At 34.8% G+C, this 22,087-nt stretch overlaps 1 protein-coding gene across 1 annotated transcript in view; it reads right to left on the minus strand.

Moving 5' to 3' along the window:
* The window catches only part of thsd7ab (thrombospondin, type I, domain containing 7Ab), a 133,455-nt gene that overhangs the window by 16,741 nt on the left and 94,627 nt on the right, over window positions 1–22,087 (minus strand). The window contains exons 10-16 of the mRNA XM_016574204.1: window positions 18,950–19,065; window positions 17,871–18,006; window positions 17,367–17,470; window positions 13,005–13,199; window positions 11,239–11,502; window positions 1,390–1,568; window positions 206–211 (exon numbers count right to left, since the gene is read on the minus strand). Of these exons, the coding sequence (XP_016429690.1) occupies window positions 206–211; window positions 1,390–1,568; window positions 11,239–11,502; window positions 13,005–13,199; window positions 17,367–17,470; window positions 17,871–18,006; window positions 18,950–19,065 (1,000 nt within the window). The remainder of the gene's footprint in view (window positions 1–205; window positions 212–1,389; window positions 1,569–11,238; window positions 11,503–13,004; window positions 13,200–17,366; window positions 17,471–17,870; window positions 18,007–18,949; window positions 19,066–22,087) is intronic.

Genomic DNA, 22,087 nt, shown 5'->3' on the forward strand with positions numbered 1-22,087 from the left:
TCAATTAAAGTTAAATCAATCAATCAGGATATTCATTCAACAGATTTTCAAAAATAAATCAATAATAAAAAATATTATTGATTCAAGTGCACCAGTTGCCAGTGTGCCATATCTTTAATGTGGGACACACCATTTTTGGAAGGGAGGCTACTTTTAAAATTTAAATCAACTTTGGAATGAGAAATGTAAAAAAAGAAAGACATACCTGTGCCTGTGGCCAAGCAGCGTTATTGGAGAGTTAGAGAAAAATGTCATTAGAACATCTGCGTCTACAGACCAAAGCACTGCAAAACATCATGTTCAGTTAAAAATGCACTTCTTGTTGTTTCTTTTTAAGAAACGGCATTGCTTAAACTCAACATGAAATACAGTTTACAAGACCAGAGATATCTATAATGAAAATAAATAGGTAACATTTTGATTTCTCATTGACAGTACAGAAGGCTGTGTAACTACTTTCTCTAGACATGTTCAAATTTGTTAAATGTAAAACGACATGACCTCAAACCACCCTAATAATCTCTTAATTAATAAAAAGGAAAGCACTGAAATTAAACCAATACCAAGAGTACATATTTGTCAGGAGCAAAGATCTCAGAAACACTTTAATGTGGTGTCGTCTATTTCTAGTAAATCTCAGTAAAAAAAAAAAAAAAAAGAGAAAGAGAAAAAAGTGGTTGAAGAAACACTGAGGTTGGCTCATCCTTTACATTTATAAAGAATAATAGAGCGATGAAAAGACAAGTATTTCTGAATAATTTAAGATTCACTTGTGAACCTATTTTTGGATCTTAAGCATGTGATTTTCACTGAATAATCAGAGCCAACGGTTCCAGAAATTGAGGGAAACTTTGAACTTGACTTTGTTTCAAAGCCTAGTGAACTGCCTATGTTGACAGTATTTTAAGATATCACAGGTGTGCTCCTATGCCTTAAAGGTCCCATATTGTCAAAACTGAAATTTCCTGGCTTTTTTCATGATTACTGAGGTCTAGGGGCTATTTAACTACCATATAAGTTTCAAAACAGACAGTCCACAGTAAAATGCACACAGCCTGCTTAAACCCAGAAAGGTGTACAATATGGGACCTTTAAGCAATGTCAAATCAGCATGCTTGCCTGCTGATACCTTCTTTTGGAGAAATTTTAAGGTAGCACTTTATGTATCCTTTGGCAATCCCACAGTGCATTACAATACACTCTATTCAAACTACACCCATCCAAAACGGAGGATGAGGAAAGATAAATGATTTTAAAGGGGTCATCGGATGCCCATTTTCCACAAGTTGATATGATTCTAGGTCCAGGGTCACATATCTAAATAAAAAAAAACGTCATTTAACATCTTTAAAATGTATTTCTCCATGCATATGGAAGTGTGGTGTTTACCTGGTTAAGGTGGTCCAGTTTTGGGCAGGGTCTTCCTCCATTGTAAGGCTTTTCTCTGAGCCATTTTGAGCGAACTTTGACCCCGCTGCCACAGGATTTACTGCAGCGTGACCAGTTGGACCATTCGCTGAGTTTACAATCAGACGGGCAGGGGACGATGCAGGCCTCCTCGATATACCCTAAAAACAGTATATATGTGAAAAAGGGAACATAAACACTAAACAAACTGTGGCTGGTCATTTTACATGTCAGTCAGATGGTCTCTCCTGTCTGGAAGTTAAGCCTAGAGGTGTGCGATATTGACAAAAAAAATTATATCTTGATTTTTATTGGGATTTTATCTTTATTTTTGATGACAATAATTAAATGATATTTTCCTAAGTGCAAGGCTGTAGGTTTGATTTTGGCATTGGTGGGGACATGGTGGCAGACTGTTTGATCAAAATTATTGATAGGGACAATTTAGTAGGATATAGTTGCTGGATTTGAGGACATGTGAACAGAAATCTGGCTCTAAGCCTCTTTTCTTTATTCAAAGTGATCTAGACAAGTATTTGGAAACTATCCAAAGTTAGGTTAATCCTAAAGCAGTGAAAACTGCATCTCTATGTGTCCTCTCAAGGTGAAAAAAACAAAAACATGGTTACTAGTTAAACCATGGTAACTACAAATTAATCATGGTTTTGTATACTTTCTTTCTTTTTCCTTTGTTTTGTTTTTACTTACTGTACTGCCTTACCGGTTTAATTTTGTCTAAATAAAAAGAAATCAGAAAAAAAGATTTGCGTTATGCGCTCCTAAGTCCCAATCTGAATCAAAGATTCACGATCCACGCTCCGAAGTTCCGATCTGAATCAAAAGATTCACGAACCTGCTCCGAAGTCCCGATCTGAATCAAAAGATTCACGAACCCGTTCCGAAGTCCCGATCGAAATCAAATGATTCACGATTCGCGCTCCGAAGTCCCGATCTGAATCAAAAGATTTGTGAAACCGCTCCGAATTCCCGATCGAAATCAAATGATTCGCGCTCCACGCTCCGAAATCTCGATCTGAATCAAAAGATTCACGAACCCGCTCCAAAGACCCGATCGAAATCAAATGATTCACGATCCGCGCTCCGAAGTCCCGATCTGAATCAAAAGATTCACGAACCCGTTCCGAAGTCCCGATCGAAATCAAATGATTCACGATCCGCGCTCCGAAGTCCCGATCTGAATCAAAAGATTCACGAACCCGTTCCGAAGTCCCGATCGAAATCAAATGATTCACGATCCGCGCTCCGAAGTCCCGATCTGAATCAAAAGATTCGTGAAACCGCTCCGAAGTCCTGATCGAAATCAAATGATTCGCGAGCCGCGCTCCGAAGTCCCGATCTGAATCAAAAGATTCACAAACCCGCTCCAAAGTCCCGATCGAAATCAAATGATTCACGATCCGCGCTCCGAAGTCCCGATCTGAATCAAAAGATTCGTGAAATCGCTCAGAAGTCCCGATCGAAATCAAATGATTCACGATCCGTGCTCCGAAGCCCCGATCTGAATCAAAAGATTTGTGAAACCGCTCCGAAGTCCCGATCGAAATCAAAAGATTCGCGACCCACGCTCCGAAGTCCCGATCTGAATCAAAAGATTTGTGAACCAGCTCTGAAGTTCCAATCTAAATCAAATGATTCCATTATTTTAGATTAAGCTGCACCTCAAAATGCATGTCAGATGGAAACAATGTGCATGATCGAGTTTGTAGATTAATTCACTAAATATTTTGATCCCCCCTGCAGTTAAGTTAGTGATAGTTCAATAGGAAATCAGTTGAAAGCATCTAGTCATCTCATTAGGTGAATATTCAATTGATCAGTACTGTAATAAATATTTGTGAAATTATTGTTGTATCTAATTGTATTAGTCTATATAGAGTGATAGTCAATGTAAAAAGAGCAAATGAGAGAAGCAGATGAACACAAAACAGCATAACAACAAAGTTAAAGAGGGTAATCATTTAGCTAACTGAACTGTGCACATATGTTTTAAACACTTCGGCTACCTTATATGTTCTTACTCCGCTCATGTAGGCTATTAAATGTGCGCCCTCGAAAGCATGCAGTTTCCTAGCGTATTTTTTTAACTTCTCAGGTAATATCAATGGCATGATCTATTTCAGATGCAGCCGAAATTACAACAACAGTGGTTACACATATATTTAATTTTTTTATCAAAATTATTGCTTGGGACAATTTAGTAGTCACTGGTTATTGGTAGGGACATGTCCCAAGCGTCCCTACTAAATGCTATGCCTTTGCTGGTTTAGGCCTGTCAAGGATAAATATGACACTAAAACTGCCAGTAGGTGGCAGCAAGTCCCTGTCTTAATGAGTGATTCACTGAATCATTTACTCAAACGATTAATTTAAAACCGCTGATTCATTTAGAAGCTCATGTGCTAATATTTAGGAAAATTACATTGTTGCTTGTGTGATCTTACTTTACTATATAAATATAAAAAAAACCCCACATAATTCTTCATTATACTTCAATTCATAATTATAGGGTCATTCTAACTGCATTGTAATAGGCTTCATCATGAAGTGATTGTTTTTAGGCTTTTAAGACATGTTTTTGTTGTTGTTTTGCAAAGTCAGTGACACAGGCTACTTGATAACATCAGCTCGCACATCGTTAAAACAATTACGATATTATTGCAGACGATAAATATCGCACAAACCCTTACTGAGATCTTTCTGGACAAAACAGGTCAAATAAAGTGGTCAAGCTGCTCAAAATTTTATTTTGTAACATTATAACCTTGCTAACCCAGGATCCTAGCAGCTTTAAACAAGTAGGTCCCACCAGCTAGTCAAACTAATATCTTGGACCAGCTAATGACCATAAATAAGCATCCAGAAACCACGCAAAACAAACTACCATCAAATGTAGCTGGATATTCCTGCAGGGTAATGATACATTAAATAGACTTACTGATTAAACATGCCACTGTGAAGTGGTTTAAATCTTGATTAAAAATGAAAAGCAAGCTTGTACCTCGCAGAGAACATTATGAGGCGCATAAAAAGTGTAAAAGCAATTGGTATAAATAGGTATGTTTGGAGCTGCAGTATTTGTGTGGAGAGTTGGCTGCGGGGTCAGAGAATGTGATATGCTTTAGCAGCTAATGCTGCATTTTATTACTGCTGTTTGCTCAAGCCATGTGTACTTCCTACTCATTTGGCTCAAGAGGATCTGCCTTTTCCAAGTACATACTGCAGGCCCAATAAACACACACACACATAATGTTGTCTCTGAGCACCATATCCTTCACAGCAGCCTTTCAAGAGCGGCCAACACTTGGCTCAAATGTAGAAATCGCTGCTTCCAAAATACTGTGGTAAATAATACATTATAAAACGGATGGTTCTGGAAGCTGATTGGTCAGTTCAGCGTTCCAGTCATTCACAAGCACACGATTAAAACAGCTATGATGTCAAACATATGTTCACAATATCACTGCACAACACCCACAGAGATTATTAACCTCAGCTTACATGACATGTGCTAAATCTTTAAGCACAGGGTTTTCAATTAATACATGTGCTTAAATAATGCTGTAACGAACATTTGTTTCCTTACTATTTTAATTATCCACTAACCATGCTGTATTATAATACAGTCACACATAAGAATGCATATATATACACAAACACAAATATAATGTTGTTTTTTTTTGCTCCATGGGTGTTGATTGCTATACACGGCTTGTTTTGATACAAAAATAAGAGAAACACTTGGACGAGGGTCAGTCTGACTGTTTTCAACCTTGTTTTTGTCTCCTAAAAACAACCAACTGGCCAGTTTTATTTGTTTTATTCCTTGCCAAAACCAATTATTACAGGCATTTGGCGCTTGCTGAGTGCTGATTTTGGACTCTGCATGCAATTGTGTGAAACTACGGTGCTAATGACGACATGAGTATCATGCATCAGAACAATTTAATGAGCAGACTCAATGTTATTTAATAAATGAATTTCACATAATAACAAAGAAAATGTTTATCCTGAAATCAAATGAAAAAAAATGTACATACAGAAAATTAAGCAATTTGAGGGCCTCTGAGATTTTTTTGTTGTTGCATAATTTTCTTGACAATGTCGTAAATTTATAGTAAAAATATATTTATTTATAAATTATGAAAGTACATAAAATGTACATTTAAAAATTGATATTAAAGATAATATAAATTAATTAATTATAATAAATTACACTTATGGTTTTCACCTTGAACATTAAAGGAACAAGACTTTTTGACATTGTCAAGAATATCTAAAAATAAAAGTAAACTAATTTTTTTTTTATAAAAGTGTTAAAACAATTAATTTATTAAAATATATAATTAATAAAATCAAATACAATTTTGAAATGAAAAGTCTAATAAAAATATCTTTAAATATATAGTTCCTCGAGCTGAAGGGATCCCCCGAATTTGGTACGGATTTGCCGCACCGTTACGGAGATATGGCCGTTCAAAGTTTCAATAGTTTCCATAGACTTAAGCTTTAAAGCGTTTTATCCAGGTCGCCAGCAGCCAGCGCTCTGCTGGACAAACTAAGTAATTACACCAATTCAAGCATTTTAGCTGCGTTATATGTTCTGTAAAAAAAATTTCATATCGGCGGCGCGTTTTATCCAGGTCGCCAGCAGCCAGCGCTCTGCTGGACAAACTAAGTAATTACACCAATTCAAGCATTTTACCTGCGTTATATGTTCTGTAAAAAAAATTTTCATATCGGCGGCATATCGGCAACAGGCTCATATCGGCCGATAATATCGGCAAAACGATATATCGGTCGGGCTCTAAACAACATATTAAAACTTGATTCACAATCATTTTCAGGAAGTTTAGGGTTGGTAAGTTTATTAATGTTTTTGAAAGAAGTCTTTTATGCTCACCAAGGCTGCATTTATTTGACCTACGAATACAGTAACATATTGTGAAATATTATTATTATTTAAAATAAGTGCTTTCTATTTGAATACATTTTAAAATGTAATTTATTCCTTTGATGAAAGGCTGAATTTCCAGCATCATTACTCCAGGCTTCATTGTCACATAATCCTCCAGAAATCATTCTAATATGCTAATTTGCTGCTCAAGAAACATTTATTATTATTATCATCAATGCTGAAAACAGTTGTGCTGCTTCATATTTTTTGTGGAAACCATGAAAAATTATTAAAATAAAAAATATTTACAAAAAATCTTACTGAGAACATGCACATATATTGGGTAAAGTAGTCAATTTTTAATTTAATTTCATTATTCATTATTCATTTTCATCATTTCATTATCTGTATCAATATTTGTGCAGTATTTCATAATTTACATCACTATTTTTTACTATTTTATCAACATTCAATAATTTATATCTTGGATTATATTGCATTTCCTAATAGAGTGACCGGTTTTATTTACTTAAAACCAATTTTTAACATATAAGTATATTCCTAAAAATACTTACATTTATTTTTTTATAAAAACAGTGAATAAATATGTACATTTAAACACATAAAATTATATTATAAATAAAAGAATAAATATACAAAAACCTTACTGACCCTAACGTTTTGAACGGTAGTATTCGTACAATCAGAAGTAAACACCAGAAAATGGGACACTCACACTTACTGCTATACATGTGTTGCCTTCAAATTAAACGTCAGAAAAACAAGCTCAGAAATAAACAAGCATTTATGTTTAGCCTTCTTTTGGAGGAGAGAAGTAAGAGTATTTAATGATTCACTTAGTAGCCTGAGGCAGACAGAGATTTCTGTTAAGAGGAACTGTAGTGATTAACCCAGCGAGAAAGAAAGAGAGACAGAGAGAGAATGGCTCCGTTCCAAAACCTGCCTTCTAAGACAGCATCTTAACTGAGATGGAACGTCATAAGTGACCGATTTGGAACGTTCTACATGACGTGCTACTCTAATAAGCATAAAAACACACCGCGCATACAAATTGAGTAAAGTACTCAATTTTTCATTCGATTTCATAGTCTTTATCAATATCTGTGCAGTGTTTCATGAATTACATCACTATATTTAGAATCAACATTCAGTTGTAGCATCTACATCTAGGCTGTTGTAATGTATTATGCGATTGTCTTTTCTGTGGAAGATATATGCATAGCTGCCTTTGGCGATACCTTAAAATGGAACAAAGCTTTTGACAAGAGAGAGTAATGAGACTGATCATGAGGGATCTGCTGCCTAAGAGCGTCAGGAGACGCTGCGTGGAGATCATGAAGCTCATGGAGGCTGCTGAAACTTCATCTCTCCGTGTGATTTCATGTGAAAGTCCCCGGGAGGGCATTCGTGATGCCAATGACGGAAGTACAGATCAGATTACGAGCGAGATTTCTGATGTTTTCTGGAAAATAATTGGACTTAAATCAATTGTGGAGTCAAATTCTCAAGACTTTAAACTCCTGGGAAATAAAGCAGAGGAAGTAACTGAATAATACAACATTCAAGCCTTTTGCCAAGATTATTTTAAGCCTAATCACATTTCTCATAAAAACTCTTACTTCATTTTCATTTGACAACTCTCATCTCACAGTTTTTAAATGTGGGCTGCTGATCAGCCTGAATAACATCAAATCATGATTATTATCTGTATTGATTATTGATGTTTGCCCAGTCAAGCGTTACTATTAATATAGCTCATAATATCATATAACTCATCTAGTAAAGAGATTCTGTTGCAATGCATGTCTTAAAAATAAATCTTTACTCACAAAAGGGTCAGACATTCTGTCATTCTTCCAGTTCAAATTAAACCATTTGTTTATGTTGCATTTCCTACTAAAAGTTACTAGTTAACTGGCAAGTGACTGGTTTTATGTTTTTTTTTAACATATAATATTTTTTTTATATATTTAATAACATTTATTCTTAATAAATACATAAATAAATAAAAATGTAAATAAATGAATAATTAAAAATTATATTATAAAAGATATATATATTAATTCACATTTTACATCTAAAAACTTGTGCTGTCAATCGATTAAAAATAATTAACTAATTAATCACAATTTTTTTCTGAAATTAATCGTGATTAATCCCACCTAACATTAAACTTTTTAATTATACTTTTATATTGCAATAATTTCAAATTCAATCTTCAAATTAATGTAGAAACAATATAAAGAAAATATATTTTTAATATTTGCTTAATGCCATCTTTTTTATGACTGAAGGCAAGTATCAGTGATACCAACTGATGTCTCTATGAATTTTTTCCTAATATTTAACCATTGACTATAGCCATTCAACATTACAGTATATTTGAGAGCTATCAATTTAACATTTATTAGACTTTAAAAAATAACTTCTAATTTAAGTGAACTTAAAAGAATCTTCACATAAACCCATTATAATAAATGTCATATAGCTACCTGAAATACCTGAATTCTAAATTAAATAAAGATTGAAACTACAGAAGTTATTGATTTCCTCTTTTTTATTTTGTTCTTTGAGTAACAGACATCTCAGCAGCTGGTTATTAGAATATTTTGGCTGGTACTTTAAGAGCTGCCGCTGCTGAACTTGACGCGGGTCTGATACTGCTTTAAATGTGACTCATAAATAATAAATACTTACATGCACAGTTTTAAGGCAGCTTTAATTGCCTTTTTTTTTGTAACCTCATGACTTAACTGACGTCATAACTAAGACATTGCATACTCGTAGTTTCATTTGGGTTTGAATATGATACAGCGCTTTAATATAGCCTAATACAGTGCACGCCAGCACATTAGTGCATGCACTTGAAGAGCACACGCTTCGAGCACAGTATAACAGCTGACAGGACAGGAAGATTAGTTTTTACTGACATATGGCCTGACAACATCTCATCTGAACGCAGTTCACTGTTGTTCTACTGATACTCCTAAGTATAAATGTGTATAGAACTTCTAAGAGAACAACCTTTGTTATGTCGAGATACCGAGAAAAATAAGTCGTGATAACGAGAAAACAATTTTTGTTATGTCGAGATCACAAGAAAAATAAAGTCGTGATCACGAGAAAACAACTCTTGTTATGTTGTGATCACGAGAAAACAAGAAGGAAAAAATAATAATGCATGGCCGCTTAGAACTTCCGTAAAAATGTTTATATTACAAATATAAACAATATTTATATTACAGAACCAATTTCTAACCCTGATATCATGAAAATCATTCGTACATTCAAAGCATTTTTTGAAATGTATTCGGGCTGAATAAGAACCCGTTCTCGATTCCCAACCCCGCGTGGGCCGTGTGCTGTAAAAGCGAGAGTATCTGTCAGTGGTTAATGTCAGCTCTGATTAGGCCGATCCCGGGACAGCATGCGGTCTGTAATGAGGGCCGGAGATTTATACCTGCAGATCAGCAGGGCGCAACAGACACTCGGGCAGAGGACACAGTCAAGCGAGCAGCGCCTGGCACTCATACCAGTCCGCTCGTCATCCAAATAACAAGATTAAGAGAGCAATGCACCAAAAGATTCACAAACAGAGAGATCAGCTAAAGACAGAGGAGAGGAAAGGTCACGAGAGAGAGGAAGCTGTAGACAGAGACAAATTAATAGGGATGAAACAACACATGATCAGTTGAAGGTGTGATTTACCTGTCCTTAAATGTCACGCTTTATAGCCAGACAAAAGCTGCAATTTGGACTTGACGTTGCACTCAGCAAATTTAGACATGAATGCTTGATTTTCTCATGCTTTTTTGTATACAACCATCTTTTTTATCTATAATAACCATGCTATAAAACAGAATAGTTTATAGCATGACTTAATTACAGTTTTATTTTGTCTGGGTTTTCCATGGCTATGGAAACCTAATAAAAAAATTTCAAAAACCAGCTTATATTTTAAATTAAAATTAAACAAATACAATTATTTTAAACATTAAGTAAAATAAAAACTAAACATTTTAATAAAAAATAAAAAATGCTGACGTTTTAAATGCTTCAAGCACTTACAGTATATTATCAACTTTGAAAAAACAAATAAAAAATAAACAATATAAATTATTTATTAAGCTGCAGTTTTAAAGGCTTAATAAAAGCACTTACATTACCAGCTTAAATACATAAATAAATAAATACATACCATATTAAGACTGGCTGGTAATAAAACAAAAATAAAAACGTATTTATTAAGCTCCAATTTTAAATACGAAAGCACTTATATTATCATAATCATTAAATACTATATTAAGACTGGGTGGACTGGGTGTATACATACATACATATCTTAATATAGCATTTCATGGTTATATTATCTTAAAAAAATATTTATCAAGCTCCAGTTAGAAATGCTTCCAGCACTTATAATTATCAAAAAACATGGTTAAATAACATAATCATTCAATTCTATATTAAGACTGGGAATATTATTTTATAAATAAAATAAAAAATATAAAAAATAATAAAAAATTTAATGATAATAAAAAATGTAAACATTTATTACAATGGAATGTCTTTTTGTCATTTTTTGTATGCAAATTACATGTGAATGCTTTTTTTGTATGCAAAACCGGATACATTTTCATAAGAAATATTTAAAATTCATATATTTCCAAGATTTTTCAAGCTGCTTTTTAAAAATTTGTGCTTAGTACGTCTGCAAGGCCATACATTTAAACCGTCAAATCTTCACAGGTTGGGAATTTAACCCACGGCTTGGCTTGGCTTATTAATATAAATTAGTTTAGTGCCATCCAGGAAGGTAACTTAGCACAGTCAGCTAACTATAATTATGTCATGATGTCAACTCTATGCTCAGAGTCACGTGATGAACACTTTACCGTGACTGTTACAGCGTGAAGTCGCCACAAGCCTGTTGTCCTGGTCGTAGCACACCATGGCCTGGTAGCGGTAGCCCTGTCCACACTCCTTCACGTCTCCCTGCACCGTCATGCCTGCAGCGTTCTCCACGCGGCCCTCGGGCAGGATGCAATCAGACCAGTTTCCCACCGGCTGGGCGCTGTATTTGTCACAGGGGCAGTACTGGGTCTCGCTCAGCGGGTACATCTGGCTGTTCTTACACTTGTCCTTCTTCTTGCTTTTTCCTGTAATCAGAGGAAGTAAGTGTTGATTACGGCACTAATTAAGCTCACTAATGAATGAGTCATGAGCGCTGAGGTCACCTCTAAACCTCCCGACTGCCTCAGATCCACCGTGTCTTGCAGCTGCATGACTGGCTGGACTAATACTTACCAAAATTATAATCATATTACCATGATTTTTGGACATGATATGAGGCAATAACATGCTGTGCTTTATCATGGTAATACCCCAGGCTGGGTTATATATCTAATATTCATGAATGAGGTTTTTGTTGCCAATATATGATTAATTCATTATTTTTCATATTTTAAATGTTATTGTAAAAATAAACACAGGTTTATTAGATACCACTCACATTTTCTTCAGAAAATGTAGTTATGTATTGTTATATTGGTGTATATAAATAAAAGGGATTGAATAAATTATAATACTCTACAGATGAAAAGTCTGAAGTCAGTATATTTTTTGACAGAAATTAATACGTTTATTCAGCAAGGACACGTTAAATTGATCAAGTGCCAATTAAGATATTTATAAAGTTACAAAAGATTTCTATTTCAAATAAATGCTGTTCTTTTAAACGACCCAAAAATGAATAAATCAATAAATAAAACTATCCAAATCCGATATTGTACGCCTACTATTCTGTGTTATTGTCATGATTTTTCTAGATTAACTTTTGCTGCTAAATTATCCACTAACCTAGTTTATAATAGTATTTTTGTCATAGATTATGATCAAATATATTTTTCATTTATTATTTTTCATTAAAATGAAGTTGTCTGTATTTAGCAGATTGTGTTCAACACACAAAAGATTGACGATAAGGTCATCAAAGTAGTATATAAATTCTACAATGCCTAGTTGAGAAAAACTGCGCTGGTATTGGATCGTATCGGTATCGGCCAATAGAATTTTCTGGATTGGATCAGATCGGCTCTGAAAAAATGGTATCGTTGTATCCCTAGTTTTTGCTATTTTAGTACATCAGGTTGAACTACATTAAAATGAGAAATGTTGCATTGGCAATGAGTTATAATAAAAAATATATTTTATTTTATTTTATTTTACGTTTACTTAGTCATTTATTTATTTACCTATTTATTTATTTATTTTACGTTTAGTTTCAGTTTTAGTTTACTAAAATAACTTCACCTTGGTGAGCCTAAGAGATTTCTTTAAAAAGTGTATATAAAAAATATTTCAACATTTTTTTTACTGAATTTTAACCTTTTAAACAATTGTATAAATATCATGAATATTGATATTAAAAAGGGGTATTGCCCAACCCAATAAACACACTTAAGTATTTTATGGCCTATGATAATGTGAAGTATATCAGATTATATATAATGGAATATATCCATATGCATCCAATAATGCCTTGAATCTTGTACTAGAAGTAATTTATCATTTAGTAGAAATACCTCACTCCATTCTGGGATGGAACCAGCAACCTTCTGAGTTCAAACCACAGTGTTAATGATGCATATGTCCTAATTACCCATGAGAGCTCTCCTCCGCGTACGGACCCCTACGCAGTCCGAGGTGCAAGGAGAGAACTTGGACCAGTTGGTGAGCTGGCAGTCGTCTCGGCACGGTAACTGGCAGGGCTGGCTCATAACCGGCATGCTGCTGGCAAACTTCAGACACTGAACCACATCAGCCACTGTACCATCCAGCTGCCTACACGAGATAGCTGCAGATCACACACACAAACACAGCGCTGAGACTCCTGCTGATTACACAGAGCACCAGACACCAGAGAGAAAAGGTGCAGGTGAACAGAAGATGCTTATTTATAGAAATGACAAGCGGGAGAGAGTCATGCTGTTCACTTTGATCAGAAACCAGTTTAAATTATGCATTACATTTCTGTAGTTTTTATATAATCCAATTATTTTTTTCCATCTGTTCTGGATTATTATTATTATTATTATAAGCACATTTTATAGAGATTTCTGTGTAATTAGTATCCAGTAAGACAATATCTAGCCATATCTTTATTTTATAGCATAGCATAACCATTTATATTCACTGTAGAATTTTAAAATATATAAAAAGCTATGGGTCCTACTCGTCATGCTTGTCATGTGACACACAGCAAAATATATAAGTATGGCTGATATAGGCTTATGTTTTTTTTGTTTTTTTTTTATATTCCCAAACGTGTTAACTATATCATGAAATATCTTAATTCTCAAATATGTGTAAATAAATGCATTTTGCACCTTTATAGATTATGTTAGTTGATCGATAATGGGCGAGGGGCAAAGTAGCCTAATAGTGTAATCTATTAACTATGCATAAAAACCCTGGGTGTCATGCCATAAAATATTTTTAATATCGTGAATTTAATAAAAACATTGTAATTTACTAATTATAACACTTTCATTGTACAGAAAGAAAGCAAAGAACATTTACATTATCAAAGAACATTTTAAGCACTCTCAAAAACTCTTATTATAATCACTGAAGCTGTTCACACTGTGAAATGAATATACTACATCGTAGCACATCAGCATTTTGTTGTTTCTGATGAGAGAATCACCAGAGAGCAGAATTCCTTCAGCGAGCGAGTGAACAAAACACCGGCATTTCAGCGATGACTCATCGGAACGCCTCTGATTGCATTCATAAGCTCAACAGAATCGTGTGTGATTGGTTATAATGCTGTAAAAGCGCTGTAAAAACGCATCTGTCTCTGGCTCAGCGCCAGCCAAAGCGCAAACGCAGATTTGAAATTAGCAGCTGATGCTGTGCCGCACTGCACGCTCTAATCACGCTGGTGTGATTGTATAAAATATATATAAAACATTTATTTGGCTATTTTTTGTCTTTTGGAAGCTGCATTCAAAATCCACTTGGCTTAAAAATGTTTGAATGGGCATGACGCCTCTGCATACATTGAAAGTCATTGGTAACTAAAAGAGCTTTGTTACCAACAGTCTTCAAAATACCTTCTTTATGTTCCACAAAAGAAAAGAAATAAATGACGACAGAATTAACATTTTTTGGTGAACTATCCCTTTAATGTTTTTATTTTATTATTATTATTTTTTTTTTTACGAAATGATACTCTGAAAAAGAAACTAAATCTGCCAGCATGTGGCGGTAAATGCCTTTATGATTTGTTCAAACGGCTGATTCATTCAGTAAAGAAGTAAACGGCTCTCTTTATGAATGGGTCTATGAATCATTGATTCACTCGATTCGTTCAAAACGTGGATTCATTCAGAAACTAAACACCGCTGTGTTGCTCTGAGACGCACAACAATCAAAGTCCTTTTAAGACAAGTCATGTCACTCGGCGGCCATCTTTGAAACGCCTCTCGGGCATGCAAGTGCAACTCCTATCTCTTTGAATGGGAAGACATCAAATTCTCCAAAACTGTTCACTAAGCTTACGATTAAATTTCATATTTGAAATCACCAATGAAATCTGACAACAACTGTCATAAATGTTGTTTCTTTTGCTCAAATAGCGTTATAAAAAGCTTATTTCTTAGGCTAGACCAGCCAGTGTGCATGCGCAGTCCTAAGTTTCTATAGCAACCGCGACTTCTAACGGCAGCTGCAGTGACGCGATGACTTTACTGATTAGCGATTGGCTCTTTTGCTCAGAAGGCGGGGCTTCGTTCGATACAGCGGCCATATTGAGTGTTGCATTTTTCCCCATTCAAAACTATACGAGTGACAGGTCTTGGGTATTCTCAGAGCCGTTGTATTCTATGGTCTTTGACAAAGACCCACCCTCCTTAGTTACTGTTGCTATCCCCGACAAACAATGCCACTCTCACACTACACACATGTTCTCACGCACTGAAAAATACATCACAGAGCAAAGAGGAAACTGACAACACACCAGCAGAGAAGACAGAGCAGGTTACTTCTGGTATGAAACAAGGTCGATCTTTTTTTTTACCCCGTTTTAACATGGATTTCTATGGAGACCAGCCATAGCTGTCGGACAAGATGGCGGATAGCAGCGGCGGCACATAATATCCGCGTTCTGATTGGTCAGATCGCCTGTCAATCAAGCTCTTTGAGAACGGTCTAGCTTTAAAGGTAATATATTTTCTGCAAAATTGAGCGAAAACACATCATATTGTGTTTAAAATATAACACAATATCAACTTCTTATTTACTGAACTGTTGTAAAAAAAAAAACACATTTTAACTTGTGATATTCGGGACAAACAGCACTAGTGTGATAGCTCTCCCTGCTCGTGTAATGTTAATCGCTTATCATATGATATAAATATGAGATAAAAACACATACAGGAGCATTTTTTGCACCAATATCTTGAATTTTAGGGCATAACTGTATTTATGGACTTGTTGCCCTGCATCATATTTCTCAACAGTCAACTATGAAATGTAAGATGATGTACAGGTCTGGGGGCGGGGCCAGTGCGTTAACTGCGTTAAAATATTTGAATCGCATTATTTTTTCATAACTAATTAAGTTAACGTTTTTAATGTAATTATACTTATGTCCAATAACATTAATATTCACTATAGAAGTTTTCATTACTTTTAATATTTTATTCATTTCCATAATTTTTCCGGGTGTAAAAATGACATTTTTTTTCTCCCCACGGTTTCTATAACTGTGCAAATCTGATAATAAAGTTTCTTCAAAATAAAAAGGGAAATACATTAAACTCACTGATACAGAAAAAAAAATAGACAATACAGAGAGCTGATAACTTTCTTAACATATGATTAATTATTTTACACATTATGAACATTTATGTAAAATACAAAATAAAATAATATAAAATAAAATAACACATTGCTAAAATTTGAAATGCTTCATGCACTGACATTATCAGCTTTAAAAAGCATTTTTTTAAAATTAAAAATGATTAATTATATTTAAACAATGTAATGATTAAATACTATATTAGTAATGGCTGGTACAAAATAAAATAAAATAAAATAAGCTTAGTATTTGCACCACTATTAAGCTTGTTACCATAACTCAGTTTAATCTATTAATAAACAGTTACAATATCTCACTAATGTGTTCAACATGAGTGGTTCAGAAAGCTACTACATCTGTAAAGACAGGCCTGTTAAGCTGTTGTCATTCCAGTGAAGCTGTGTAATATATTAAGACGCAGTCACGTTGGTAGTGACATGAAGACGAGTAAACAGGAACCATTAGGTCAAACTTTAGGCCACTACAGAGTTCAATAGAGTGATGACGCCAACACAACAACGTCCTTCCGTACTGTCAAGAGCAATCAGATCAAGAGTTTGAAGGATTGCGTCTGCTCCTGACATGCACTGAAGGGCAAATGTGAAGTCTAGTGTGATGGAAGCCCTTGTCAGACCAGTATCTATACCAGGATAATACATAATAAAGTCTTTCACGGCCTCAAGAGTGACAGCAATCTCTAAAAGAACTGGACAAATAAAGAAAAGAGCACCTAAAACAATTATGAAAACACTTTGTCAACTTCAACTGGAAAACTGAAAATAATAATACATTTTTGAAAGCGACAGACTCTGAGGAATAAAGCAGAATGCAAATGAGAGAAAAGCAATCCACAGATTCAAGAGGAGATCTTAGATCAGATATTATACCAAATTTATGGCTGTTGCATAAGATTTCACAGCTACAGAAACAGTATTTGGACAGTGTGGCCGGAAATCACTAAGAATAAATTGTGCACACTCTGCCTGAGTTGCTGTAGCATCCGATTAAAGGAATTATGCAAATACGCACAAATTCTGTGTAGAATGCATTTTGCGCACTGTAATTCTCGACTGCAGGCGGCTAGTGAATAAGACACAGGTTATGCAGGAATACTGTGTGTTTAGTGAATGTGAGTGTGTAACATGACAGCTGACGTACCTCTAGTTTGGACTCCAGCGCCACAGTTCTCCTGAGCTCCTTTACTGTCTCTGCGGATGCTCCATGGGACCAGCTGACATTTACGCCACTTGTGCGTTTTCCACCTGCAATTTCAAAGCGGTATCATTATATTTATTGGTAGAGGTTGATCAGTTACTGCACTGGAAATCCTAATTAGCTGCCTTAACTTGAAAAAATATCAGGAAACCCACTGTCTCGGAAAATAAACTCATTTGAATTAAGCTGCCCACAATCTGATAACATCAGGATTAACCATTTCACTACCGAAAAGAAAAAAGCTGCATACAGGTTTTGAATGCTAAGCGGTTGAGCAAATGATGACAGAATCTTCATTCTGGGGTGAACTATTTCTATAAGTGAACATATCTTTATTTACTCGAGAAGGTCATTTTTAGCAAAAATCTATCCTGAATGTCAATAAATGTGAAATCCAGCACAGAATAGCTGATAGTGCAGAGGCAGTGCTCGTGGGTGAAGCTGTACCTGTAACCCGGACAGACAGATGGAGTCGCACAGTCTTTCTCTTCATAAAGGACGTCTGGACACTCCTGACCTCCATTAACTGGCATCTGGATGATCACTCGATAGCGAAACTGTTTATTCTTCTGCCCATTCACACCTGTCGTTTTAAAAACTAATTTAATATCATGACAAATTATGCTAGATAGATAGACTCGTTAGACATAACGAATGATGGGTAGACAGATGTAAGAATGGACAGAATGAACAATAGACAGATACAATGAACAAATCACAGATATAACAATTCAAACGATAGATGGATAGAACAAGATACAGATAGAACAATAGAAAGAATGACCAAATGACAGATAAAAATAGAACAAATGATAAATGGATAAATATAAGGAATAATGGGTAGATACTGTAAATATAACGATAGATGTAACAAATTAACAAATGATAGATAGATAAATAGATGGATATAGACAGATAGAACAACTGAAAGAATGATGACAGACAGACAGACACAGATAGACAGATATAGATAGATAGACAGATATAGATAGACAGATAGATAGATAGACATTCAGACAGACAGACAGACAGACAGAGATAGATAGATAGATAGATAGATAGATAGATAGTCATACATTCAGACAGACAGACACAGATAGACGGACGGACGGTCGGACGGACGGACGGATGGATGGATGGATCAAAAAATGACAAACAATAGATAGCAATGGAATGGACACTTCAATAGCGCACATTTCTCTAGGTTAACTTTAGATTGAGCGGCCATGTAAAGTTGCTGCTACTTACATATTTCAGATAAGCCATATTTTAGATCGATGAATGATAAGCGAGCATTTGGATGTCCTGCCCAATGTACTGTATTACCACAAAGACCAGCCGTTAACAATCTGTCTGTCACGGACTGCATAAGTTCGCCTGTGGATTTTTTTTTTCCTGCGACTAAGCGACTAAAAAAAATTTGGTCGACCAAGCCTCTTCTGGTCGACTAACGGTTAGTCGACTATTAGGGGGCAGCCCTAAAAACAATAGATATAAGGATGGATGGATGGACAGATGTGGTGTACCTGCTTCACAGGAAGTGGGGCACTCTGTCCATTTACTGAAGTGTGTGACTATACAGTCTCTCTTGCAGGGCAGCAGACAGGGTCTCACTGACTCCGGCCGAGGGGCTTCAGGACATCTGAAACATCATACAGACACCGAAAGATCAGCAGGACACTCAACACAAGAAAATCTATCTGACGCACATGTGTTTTGATCACAGGAAGCAGGTGGATAAAGAAAGCCCTGTGTCGCACTTTCACCGAAGACCCAATCACCTAAACGAGATTCATTATCAGACTTAACTACTGCAGGTCACCTGAGCACACAGCTCTTCTAATGGATGTTTTATAGAATTATTTATTTCCTCTGACTAGCACTCAGTTTTAGTCAAGGTTTTCACACCATTTTCTGCTCTTCCTCTCTGACCCTTTAAACGAAACAGGCCATTACTGCTGTGCTTGCGCCCGTAAGATTTTTGAGAAACACTATCTTTGCATATGAAATGAGTAACAGCGCTGTGTTGCACACATAGTTCATCCAATATACTTTTTTAACTGCTCCATCTTTCAATAACAACTTTTTTGTAAAGCATTACATTCACTGGTTTACAAAATAATCAGCACAGAAATGCACACTGCATCTCAGATAACTAGAAAAACAGCGTTAGAATTGAGTCATTTTCGTGAATCAATTCAAACTTTCCACTTCAATGCGTTAAATTAACTCTCAGATTTAGTCTCCACATGGCATTTATTTGTGTATTAAGATTTAAGACCTTTTAAAGACCAAGTAAAGAAACTGTGAAGAATAAAAGGTAAATGTCTTCTATTAGCAACACGATAGTTTTCTGTTTCCTCAAAATATAAGGCTTGATATTTTTGCTCCCAACCTCTACAATATAGAAATATCTACAATATGGAAATATTTATTTTCTTCTGATCACACTGCAAAAAAAAAAAAAAACTGACATTCTATATCAGCATTTTTGTGTTGTTTTCCAATGCAAATGTCTAGAGATTCTTAGTTTCTTTTATTCGCTTTGGTACTATTTTCACAAGCAACTGTTACATTTTCAAAACTATTAGTACTAATTTCACAACAGATCATCAAAAGTGCACTTTTTTCAAACATTTCAGCATATTTTCAATTGTCTTAGTACAATGCACACAATCAGAAAGTGTTAGTGTAGGGGGATAGAATATACAGTTTGCACAGTATAAAACCCATTACTCCTATGGAATGTCACCATAATGATAGGAATACCTGTGTGTGTGTGTGTGTGTGTGTGTGTGTGTGTGTGTGTGTGTGTGTGTGACAAAATGACAAAATCACCAAAAACCATTTGTAAAACTGTGTGTTACATACAGCAGGGTATAAGGGAGAGAAACTGATCAGAGATTGATCAAAGATGTATCAGAAGAAGGGAGACAGATGGCATCAAATACAGCATTTTATGCCATGTGATACTGTACATAGAGGCATTGCATGGTAAAGACGGTCACTGCACATTACTATAACTCACCTTTCAACTGAAAAGTTCAGGTACAGTATAGATTCAGTCATATGTCATAATGCACTGACAGTAATCTCTGTTCTAGCACAAAACCTTATGGCCATATCACACCTTCATAACACCTTTTAATACAGTAACACACTGTATAAATACTTTTACAAACATTATGGATTTTATGTGAGTTATTCAAGCTAGATAATGTAATATTTTCTAACATTACTGTAATTATATTCAGTGTTTTGAAACATTTATCTTGCATTGTTTGCTACTGAATGAACTGATTGTTAAAAGTACTAAGTTGAAAGAAGATCTTACTGTTGTGTTTTGGTGATTAAACCAAATGTTCTCAATGTTCTCACAATGATCTTGTGTTCTGAAACAATGATTATGTGGAGTGAATATATATGCAACTACAATGAAATCATGAGATCAGGTTTTGAAAGAATGACTACAAGTGTGATAAGTTCTGTACTAAAAGTTTGGAAAATGTACACCTTACTTATGAAAACAGTACCAAACCAATTAAAAAACTGTAAATCAAGATTTACTTAAGAAGCAAAATTACATGAGTTATGAAGTCTGGTTTATGGGAAATTGATCAAAATGGAGTTTATGATTAAAACAAGAACAAATATATGCCAGTTTGCCAATTTTTACAGTATTTTACTTCTTTTAATACAAAAAAGTAAAATAAATAAATTAGTTAATTAAATTATTTTTAAAAAATGTGTTTTGGTGATTAAACCAAATGTTCTCAATGTTCTCACAATGATCTTGTGTTCTGAAACAATGATTATGTGGAATGAATATATATGCAACTACAATGAAATCATGAGATCAGGTTTTGAAAGAATGACTACAAGTGTGATAAGTTTTGTACTAAAAGTTTGGAAAATGTACACCTTACTTATGAAAACAGTACCAAACCAATTAAAAAACTGTAAATCAAGATTTACTTGAGAAGCAAAATTACATGAGTTATGAAGTCTGGTTTATGGGAAATTGATCAAAATGGAGTTTATGATTAAAACAAGAACAAATATATGCCAGTTTGCCAATTTTTACAGTATTTTACTTCTTTTAATACAAAAAAGTAAAATAAATAAATTAGTTAATTAAATTATTTTTAAAAAAAATACATTTTTAAAGTGATAGTTCCCCCAAAAATCATTTACTCACCCTCATGTCACTCCAAACTTGTATTATATTTCTTTTTAATGCAGAAGAAGATAGTTTAAAGGGGTCATATGATGCTGCTAAAAAGAACATTATTTTGTGTATTTGGTGTAATGAAATGTGTTTATGCGGTTTAAGGTTAAAAAAACACATTATTTTCCACATACTGTACATTATTGTTTCTCCTCTATGCCCCGCCTTTCTGAAACGCGTCGATTTTTACAAAACTAATCGGTCTGAAAAGCGAGGTGTGCTCTGATTAACCAACTATCCAGTGCGTTGTGATTGGCCGAAAAGCTCAAGCGTGTGACGGAAATGTTACACCCCTTACCATATTGTGATGCCCTGTGTCCCGGAGTGACGAGACAAAAACATTAAAACCCATTATAAACGAGGCATTCGTTGCATCCAGTGGGGACATAATTATGGATTATAATGACTTATACTGTATTTTTACGCGTTGCGTTGC

This window comes from Sinocyclocheilus rhinocerous, unplaced genomic scaffold (assembly GCF_001515625.1).
Source record: "Sinocyclocheilus rhinocerous isolate Xijiao unplaced genomic scaffold, SAMN03320098_v1.1 scaffold1735, whole genome shotgun sequence".
In the NCBI taxonomy this organism is placed as follows: Eukaryota; Metazoa; Chordata; class Actinopteri; order Cypriniformes; family Cyprinidae; genus Sinocyclocheilus; species Sinocyclocheilus rhinocerous.